This window comes from Buceros rhinoceros, unplaced genomic scaffold, assembly GCF_000710305.1.
Source record: "Buceros rhinoceros silvestris isolate BGI_N320 unplaced genomic scaffold, ASM71030v1 scaffold3472, whole genome shotgun sequence".
NCBI lineage: Eukaryota > Metazoa > Chordata > Aves > Bucerotiformes > Bucerotidae > Buceros > Buceros rhinoceros.
In genome coordinates this window covers 3,203-13,047 of record NW_010399299.1, presented here as the reverse complement: position 1 = coordinate 13,047, position 9,845 = coordinate 3,203, and the positions used below count along the sequence as shown (strand labels likewise).

Sequence of the window (9,845 nt, the reverse complement as noted above, 5' to 3'; positions counted from 1 at the left end):
GCTATGATGCTCCTGAGCTGTGTTCAAAAGAAAGACTTTTTTTTTTTTTTTTTTTTGAGCCTTGGTGCCTTTATGTTCTAAGCAGGCCTGCTTCTCCTGCTAGTTAGTAACTATCCTACCTTGTCAAACGTGCTATGGCTTAGTTTTAAAAAGTTTTTTTTATGTTGTCCTCCCACCTCCACATGAGCACATGGTTGTCAACTTTGACTTACTGTATGCTTTTTATGTTTATCTTTCTTTGTGCTCTGTTTTTCTAGGAAACTACCTTCATAGTTTAAATGTTTTGTTAATCTAAATTAAAGTTTCACTATCTGTTGTCTTCCAAATACCTTGTATCAAGAGGTATATATTAAGGTAAATATTAAGGAGTTGAAGATGATACTTGTTGAAGACGGTCATCTGACTAGAAGAGATGAAGAAAAAGCGGAGGCATTCCATGTGGTTTTTTTGCCTCAGTCTTTAATAATACTGATTATTTGCTGCCTGTTTCCCTGACCACACGTGTGGGAACAGCGACTTTCTGTTTGTGGACACTAAAATTGTAAGGGACCAATTCTATCAGCTGAGCATTTGCAAGTCCATGGGACCTCGTGGGATTTATCCCAGAGTTCTGAAAGAGATAGCGGGTGTTATGGCAGGACCCCTCTCGACCATCTACCAAGGGTCTTGGGAGTCTGGGGAGGGCAGTGCTGACTGGAAGCTGGCCAGTGTTATTCCAATCTACAAAAAGGGAGTACAGGAAGATCCAGGGAACTACAGACCTGTTAGTCTAACCTCAGTTCTTGGAAAAATTATGGAGATTACACCTGGTGCTATTGAGAGGCATTTAAAGAATAGTGCAATCATCAGGCACAGTCAACATGGCTTCACAAAGGAAGGTCCTGCTTAACTAATCTCTTCCTCTGGTAAGGGCACCCACCTAGTGGATGAAGAGAAGGCGGTGGATGTATTTTTTCTGATTTTTAGTGAGGCTTTTGATACTGTGCCACACAGCATCCTTCTGGACAAGCTGTCCAGCTGTGGCGTAAGGCAGTTCACGTTGCGCTGGGTGGAGAACTGGCTGAAGGGCAGGACTCAAAGGGTTGTGGTGAATGGGTCTTCACCTGGCTGGTGACTGTCACTGCCAGAGTTCCTCAGGGCTCAATTCTAGAGCCAGTTCTGTTCAATGTGTTTACCAACGATCCGGATGCAGGAGCTGAATACACAATTAGCAAGTGTGCTGCTGATACCAAACTGGGAGGTGCTGTTGACTCTCTTGAGGGACAAGATGCCTTGCAGAGGGATCTAGATAGATTGGAGCATTGGGCAACAATGACATTTATCAAGTCCAAATGCCAGGTTCTGCACCTAGGACAGAGGAAAGCCAGCACAACTATAAATTGGAGGAGTGGCTGGCAGGCAGCCCTGCAGAAAGGGATCTGGGGGCGCTGATCGACAGCAGGCTCAGCAGGAGTCAGCTGGTACAAGTATAAACTGGGAGAGGAGTCTGGAATGGCTCTGAAGAGTATCCCTGCTGAAATGGACCTGGGGCAGGTGGGGGCTGGCAGAGAGCCGGCTCAGTACGAGTCAGCAGTGTGCCCTGGCAGCCAAGAGGGCAAACCACATCCTGGGCTGCATCAAACGCAGCAGAACCAGCCAGTCAAAAGAGGTGATTATCCCACTGTATTCAGCACTGGTGCAGCCTCACCTGCAGTACTGTGTGTGGTTCTGGGGCCCGTAATTCAAGGATGTGAAGATCTTGAATGTGTCCAGACAAGGGCAACAAATCTGGTGAAAGGGCTGGAAGGAATGTCCTAAGAGGAGTGGCTGAGGACTTTGAACTGTTTTAGTTTGGAGTAAAGGAGGCCGAGCGGTGACCTCACTGTTCTCTACAGCTTCCTGAGGAGAGGAAGTGGAGACAGGTGCTGAGCAATTCTCTCTGGTATCCTGTGATAGGGTATGTGGGAACAGTTCAAAGTGGCACTGGGAGAGGTTCAGACTGGACATTAGGAAGCATTTCTTTACCAGAAGGGTGGTCAAAAACTGGAACAGGCTTTCTAGAGAGGTGGACAATGCCCCGAGCCTGTCAGTGTTGAAGAGGCCTTTGGGGAATGCCCTTAACAACTTGCTGTAACTTTCGGTCAGCCCTGAGCTGCTCAGGCAGTTGGTCTAGATGATCATTGTAGGTCCCTTCCAACTGAAATAGTCCGTTCTGCTCTGTTCTATTCTATTGTAACAAAACACTTTAATTCTGTAATATATTTGCTCTCTCCCATAGGAACCTTGGTCATCATTTGTAACTAATTTGAAAAATGGGGGACTGGCAATACCAAAAAGCATGGTAAGGTCGTTGTTTGCGCTTTTCTCCTTTTGGAGATATAGCTAAACCATTTTTAATTAAAGGTTAAAATAACTTTATAACAGCATTTACACATTTTTTTAAGAAGGGTTCTTTTAATTATAACTTACAGGCAGCATCAGAATGGGGTGAAGAGTTGCTTTAGCTTAGAAATTGAAATAAAGTAGTATTTATTGTCTGTGGTGGTGAAATTTAGAGGATAAACAGCAGAAAGGGATATGAAGAGGTGATGTCTTTTGAAAAAGAAGTTACTGACAGGGTCACATCTACCTGCTTGAACAGAACAAGTGTTACCACAATTAATAGCACAATCAGTATGCTGCTGGTTTTGATTATAATGGTTATTCACATGTCCAGTATAAATTCCATTTGCTGGGTAATTGCTGAGAAGTGTGAGTCTCAAAGCTTAAATTTGAGAAGTGACAAAATACCTTGTGTAAAGTTCTTTAGTTTTCTCTTTTAGAGAAGTAATGATGTTTCTCTGTATGATAGAAGAATATTTCTATCCGATACCAGTAATATAAAAGCATTCTTACTTATATTTGATTTTTCCTTCCCTGGAAAACTGCTATGGTGGTGTATTGAGTGTTGTTTGAAATGTTCCTAAGTGAACGTAAGTGACTGGGTGTGCCTTACATACTTAGGTGTGTTGCTGTAGAGTAAGATGTATTGCGACAGCCTTAGGAGAAATACAGATGCGATATCTTTTGGATGCTATATCCATTGCTGTCGGTACAGAAGTACATTTATTTCTGTTAAAGACTCCGCTCTCTCCCAAATTCATAAAATCCTCAAGTTACAATATTGCCTTAATATTACACTCAAATAATTCCTTCTTCATATACAAAAGGCAGGTAGTTGAAGTGATCTGATACCTTACATAGTATAGAATACTCTAGGCCATATAATCTCTTGGAAAACTCACATCAAGCCTCTATTGTCTATTTCAGTAGGGGTAAAGCATCTTCATTCTAGAAAAAGAATTTAAAGCCTCAGCTTCTAATGAAGAATCATCTTGTTAGGACTTGTAAAACTCTTTAAGAAATGTTACTGGTGTCACAGTCTCTTAGCTGAAGACAGACAACTGTCTTAAAAATGACTTTTCAGTGACTTGTTTCTTTTTTCTTGCAGTGGCTGCCAAACAACCATTTATGTTTGGTACGACTGACTCCTCAGCAGAATCTATTTACAGGAGCCTTGAAGCCCACAAATTCATCTACTTTTGTTTTCATGGTGAAGCAATGTCTTGCTAAACCTAAGTCTAGACTTACTGATAGATTAAAGTAAGTAAGAATTACACTTTTAATACTTTATCTCCAGGGAAATGTAAGAAAATATTAAAATATGTTCTCAAAGCACTGTTTATTTGCAGCTGAAATACAGCTTTTTAAAAAAATTAATTATCGAGAAGACAAGATTTCATTATTGCAACCTACAACACAATATTTTGGGGACTGTTCCTGGCCTGTGTTCACAGATGATAAAAACTTGAAGTTTGACAGGGAAGTCAACAAGTATTTAAAATGTAGATGTGCTGTAACTGTCTGTACCTCCAGGAGAGGTGAGGTCATGCATATGCAAGAAGTTTTCACTCATTTTACAGACGTAATAATAAAGTTACCAAGAGTTTTGCAGGTATAGAAATTAAAAGCTGAAAAAGAGTTTCAGTTTGTAACAGACATCAAAGTAATGCTAATGAAAACAGCTGGAGGTTATTGAAGGTGGAGTCAGGGTGTCTTGAAATGGCTTTCTGTTATCTAATTAAAAATTATGCTTCAGACTTATTCACGAATTATGCAAGTCTTTAATTATTCTTTTTGGTATTACGTGGGAGCTATTCACTTTGCTTTATGATCAGCAGATTTCCGTTTCCTGTAAACAGGAAGTTTAATGAAAATAATTTATTTCTCATTTTCTGGTAGTACTTTATGGAATTTAAGTTCGAGAAAGGAGTGGGGGGGGGAAAGCTAAGAAATTCTAGTAACTCATTTAGCAAAGACAAGTGCAAAAAGCCTTAATGGATTTCTTTCTTAAAGCTCATTGGTATACCTAAGCTCCACTCTGTCCTTCATCCAGGAAACACAGCTAACCTTGAAGGCTTCCCATGTGCATCTTCTGTGTATTTATACATCCTTTTCTTGTCTGGGTAGTAGTTAATGTATATGCACATTTATAAAAGGATTAGTTTTGTAGCAGTGATGTAGATGGGGAGACAGTGGGTACATCTGTTTACATAGAGAAGAAAATATCTGGGAGGTGTAGGTCACAGTAACTCATGCTCTACCAAATCACCTTCTTGAAGATGACTTTGGATTTAATTTGCTAGGCATTGAAGAATAATCCAACCTCTAGTGAGGAGGCTTATGTGTTTGCTATTGTCTGTGTCTGCTGGGGGCTTTATTTGGTATTTAAATGTCCTTACTAGCAGAGGTTTCTTCCTGTTTGCAGTATGGATGGAAAATAATTTGTGTTGTAGGAATATATTAACTTCTTATAGAAGCTGTGAAAGAGTGAAATGGACCTTCAGATACTGTTTCTTGCTCTTTAATTTTTCACAGAAAGAAATGCTCCGTTATGATTTTTTTGTTTGTTTTTTTGTTTCAGTTCATGGAGCTTGGACAATGGGGGGAAATTACTGAGAGAGCTAGAAATTCCAAAAAATGCTGAAACACGTAACTTATACCCAGAAGACTATAGGCGTCTTTTTGAGGCTTTGCAAAACTCTAATATGTTTACTGAAACCTGGTTCCATGATGAAGTCTTGGAAAGTATAAGGAACATCAACTTATAAAGCTAAAGCTGCTGTCTTTTGGAAGATCATCTTTGCTTCTGGAAGATTACTTTGATAAGAAATGATTTAAATAAAATCGGAGATACTGTTAGCTAGATGATTTCCTGTCCAGACAGGAAAATAAATTTAGCAAGTAACAAGAGCCCTTCTACACAGCACGAAAGTAACGGATTCACAGCTGTTTGATCAACATCCTATCTAGAATGGGCAAACTTTGCATCTTTTCCAGGAGCCTATTAGTGACCTGCTGCTTTTGGATGTACCACTTACAGGGAAGTTTTTGTTATGCTGCTGTATATTTACCACATTTGAAAAAAAAAAAAAAAGAGACCAAATATGTTATTTGTGTGGTTTCTAATTTAGTGCTCAGTGATTGGAATGCCCTTTCACAGATTCCCATAATACACAGGTCTTTGCAATGACTGAATTTGTTGTATCTGTTATATTGTCTCCTGATCTAAAAACCTTACAGTCTAAAGTCAACACACTATCAATAAACTGATAGTGATGGGTAATAGAAGGTAATGACAGCGTGGTAAAACATTAACTGAGAGTTGTTTTCGTTTTATTTTTTAATAGAAGATTGTTGTATCTCTGGGAAAAAAAGTCATGATAATTCTTTCTTTTGAAGATTTGAAAACAACACTGGGCACCTGTTCTGACTTACAGTATGTGAACACCTATGTGCATATTCACTTTATCTTATTTTAGGTCTAAAGACAAAGTCACCAGGACATTAAGTGCTGTATAAACAGTTTGAGGGGAAAAAAAAAATCATCCTATCTGAATCCTTTGTCAATATGTATTTGTTTAATGTGTATTATATGTACAAAATAACTTACTTCAACCATATGCTATTAAAACTCTCTTTAGCCATAGTAGTCTGTAATGCGACCTGTTCCTAGTTTCTCTTCCTGTCTTACCATCTATCTTCTGTTTGTTGTCTGATAGTGCTGTCAGGCCATAATGGTTCTGTGTTCTGTACTGTCTCCTTTGAGAAGAGCAGTGGCCAAAAATACTCTTTTTTTATGAGAACATAAGTTACTAACGTGCCATTTTGGTAAAGGCTGAACTATTTTCAGGCTTTGGAAAACAGCAATGATCAACACAAGGCAAATACAGAGTTCTGTTTCTTAAGCATAGTGTGAGGTATAGGTGTGACAACATTCATCTCTGTCTTCCTCCCGCAAATCCCTGCTGCAAAAGAAAAACTGATTTTGAGCAGCCTCAGTTCACTCTGCTAGCTAGGCTGCCGCTGTCTGTTTAAGCTCCTGGCAAGCCTTTGTAATGTCATTATGAAACTACTGGAAAGGCTGAGGTTTAATTTGCAGTCTGTCTTGGAGTGTTACTGGTGTCCTGGAGTAGGTCATGAAGATTTGAGACTTGCTTTCTGTGTACATCTCTTACTACTTCAGATAACTTGCATTGTAAATTGACCATGAATGGCAAACTTGCATGAACAGAAGCAATTCCATGTTTTTTTAATTTCAGTAGGTGGTAACTACTGTCTTTTATATACTGGTCTACAAGAATGCAGTGTCTCCTGGGCTGATTCCCCTACATTGAAACAAATACCTTGCTCATGTTGCAGCAAGGTGTCTTATTTCAACATACCAAGAGAAGTACTCAGTGTATAAAATAAAAGAGCGCCACTGTCAGATTAAACTTCAACTGTGTTGCTGATAACATTTCAAACATGATGGAGAAAAAAAAAATACTTGCTGTGATTTTTTTTTTTATGTTGTTGGAAAAGAGCATTTACTGAGCCAATGCAGACTCCCAAGGCAACAGCAGGATTCTGTGAGTGGAAGGAATAGTGATAACTGTGGACTTGAAATGAAGAAATTTAATGCTAACCAGAACTCTGCCATTAAGTCTAAGCGTAAGCAATATGTTCCGCCTTGATGACAAATGTGAAATGAAGGGGACAATGGCTATCATTATAGAAATGCTGTTGGCATTGATGGAAAAGATGGAAAAAAAAATAGAAAGTTATTGGTGTACCTGAATAACTACAGGGGAGTGAAACTGGAGTAGGTCCGTGGGTCTGATTAACTGATGCTATCCACTCAGTACTTCCTGCTCTCACAGCTTTACAGCTTCTGTGGGATACTTTTGAATGCAAACTTCCACTGAAACTTTAAATTGCATATAAAGGCTTCTCATCCACTGCAGTTATGATTTTTAACTAACCCTGTATTACTTTTGTTCCTTCCATTTGCATATCTGCCTTTGCCATATTTCTTGATATGTTGATGGAAAAATGAGCCAACATATCTTCAGTTATTTTTGGTGAATGTGAATGCGAAGACAGAACTTGCAACTAGGAAAACAGAATATAAATTCAGGTTAATGTTAACAATTTAATAACCCTCAAAGATACTATTCAAAGAGCAATAAAACTGCAAATTCACTCAAAATTTAAAATGCTAGACCTTCTCAGAAGAAAAGATCTTTGTGCTGGCTTTGAGACCAAAAGGTTTATAGGAACTATTTTTCTATCATGGTGAAATAGCAAAGTTTTCCATCTCTGAAAGTGGTTTAATTTGTGAGTGAATTACTGTGCCAGATAGATTAAGTAATAAAAAGTATTTCGAAATAAGCACCAACATTTGAAAATGTTGCACAATTCTTTTTTTTTTTACGTATTTTTTGTGTTATGTCACTATTTATATATAAGATATCAAGTAATATATTTTTAAAATTACATTAATTAGCTGCAAGCTTTTGGGCAGATTTATTTCTTCCTGTGTTTTGCTTTCTCTTAATCAGTGATCTTGGATGAGATGAAGGTTACAACATGCATATAACATCCTTAATAGAAGGCCCATAGTGTAGTGTATTCCTTTCAATTATGTCCAGATTGTGAGGTTGAGCTTGCTTTCTTTTTCTTATTTTGCTTTTTTTTCCCCCCAAGACCTATTTAGCTCATTAACCTCTAAAACACAAACCGACCTCCAGGACTCCCGTTCTTGGCAGGCCCCGGCCACCCCGTGCCTGGGTCTGTGATGTCCGGAGGTAGAGCAGCGACTCTTTCACGGGCACCCCCTTGCCGTGGGGAAGGAGCTTGCGTGCCCTTGTGGGGTTGAGAGCTGTGCTGGTGGTGGCATGTGCCTCCGGTGGGGTCTCCCAAGCCAGACAGGTCTCAACTGAAGGGTCAGACAAAGTGTGTCCATGGGCAGGATGGGCTCACTAGCCTTCGGGCAGCCATCCTAGGAGAAGGACAACTCTGACCCCAAACCTGGTGGGCAGATGGAGCTCGTTTAGCCTTGTAAGGCTCCATCTAAGAGAAGGACACTCTAACCAAACCTACGACCCGAGGACTTCACTGTCACTGTCCAAGCTCGCTAGGCCCTGGCAGATGAGCCTCAGGTGTAAAGGGTGGGGCCGGTTCCGTGCACGCTGTGTCTCACCTAAAAAATCCACCATGCAGGCCCGAAGGGTGCACTCATCGCTTGCAGTGAGCGTGGGAAAAGCCCTTCCCAGATCTTCGTTCGCGAAGCCAAGCCATGATGATGAAAACGTGAACCATACATGATATATCTGTGAAGTAGAACTCTTTAAGTATTGCTCTCACTCTTCAAATACTGTTTCTTAAGAGGAACTGCCAAGAAAATGGCTTTTGGCATGCCATATTAAAGCACCAATTTATCACAGTTTGTAACTTCAAAGGTACTAAGTCTTTCGTAATGGCCCTCATCATTTCTGTGATCCAACTGCCTGCAGAAGAAAACTACATGCACGTGATGGCCATTGCCTGAAGTTTTACTAGTTAACTATATTAAAATCATAGCAAATACAAACAGAAAGAGGTTTGGTCCTTATGATGCCTAGTTAATCAGAAATTTTGCCACTTGAAATCAGGAGAACAACCAAGCTGGATTCTATAGTTAGTAGTTGGCTTTAGATCCAGAAGAAGGGGTTGTGACCATGTACTAATTAACACAGTAGATGATGTGATAAAGGATTGTTAAAGTGGAATGTGTATATACGGGCTACTAGGCTTGTTCAGCATTGAACATAAACAATTTTAATAGTTACAGCTTGGCCTTGCAGGTAATAATGATAAAATTGATTGAAATAGCAACAGAAACTTGAGAAGCAGATTGTGTGATGTAGTTCAAGATGTGTGTGACAGGAAGAACCTGCGGCTTCCTGAGTAACATGTTGAATTAATTTTTCTGGCAGGCTAAATGCAATCTGTGGTGCTGCAGATTGAAAACTCCAGTCTAGGCTTTGTAAGCCTTTAATTAGCAAAGCTGTACCTTTCTTCTGTAAACTGGGAAAACTGAAATAACAAGCAACTTCCATAAAGGACAAGTCAGGGGGAGATGTTTATTTACATTGTATCCTTACACAAAAGCTATTGCTACATCACTGCTAAAAATAGACACACTGTCTGTCCCCAGCTGATAAAACACAACAGGCAGCAGCAAGCATAGGAAACCCAAGGGAAATTGGGGGTAGTTAAGATACACCAAATGGGACACTCAGTTACTCATAACTTTAACACATGGTGTAGTTGATCCTATTGGTAAGACATCAAATAGACAAACAGCTAAGAAGTTATCCTGATGAACTCAGAAGCTTGTTTCTGCCATCTGAAGGAAATCAATGTGTTTGGGGCAGGGAAGACTCAAAATCACAGAATCATAGAATGGTTTAGGTTGGTAGTGACCTTCAAAGATCATCTAGTTCCAACCCCCCTGCCATGGG

The 9,845-nt window shown here is 39.7% G+C and overlaps 1 protein-coding gene across 1 annotated transcript in view; it reads left to right on the top strand.

Moving 5' to 3' along the window:
* TFB2M (transcription factor B2, mitochondrial) overlaps positions 1–5,129 on the top strand; it is a gene marked incomplete at its 5' end in the record, with an annotated part of 8,975 nt that extends 3,846 nt beyond the window's left edge. The window contains 3 exons of the mRNA XM_010131395.1: positions 2,258–2,320; positions 3,470–3,621; positions 4,943–5,129. Of these exons, the coding sequence (XP_010129697.1) occupies positions 2,258–2,320; positions 3,470–3,621; positions 4,943–5,129 (402 nt within the window). The remainder of the gene's footprint in view (positions 1–2,257; positions 2,321–3,469; positions 3,622–4,942) is intronic.
* Positions 5,130–9,845: the final 4,716 nt, after the last annotated feature.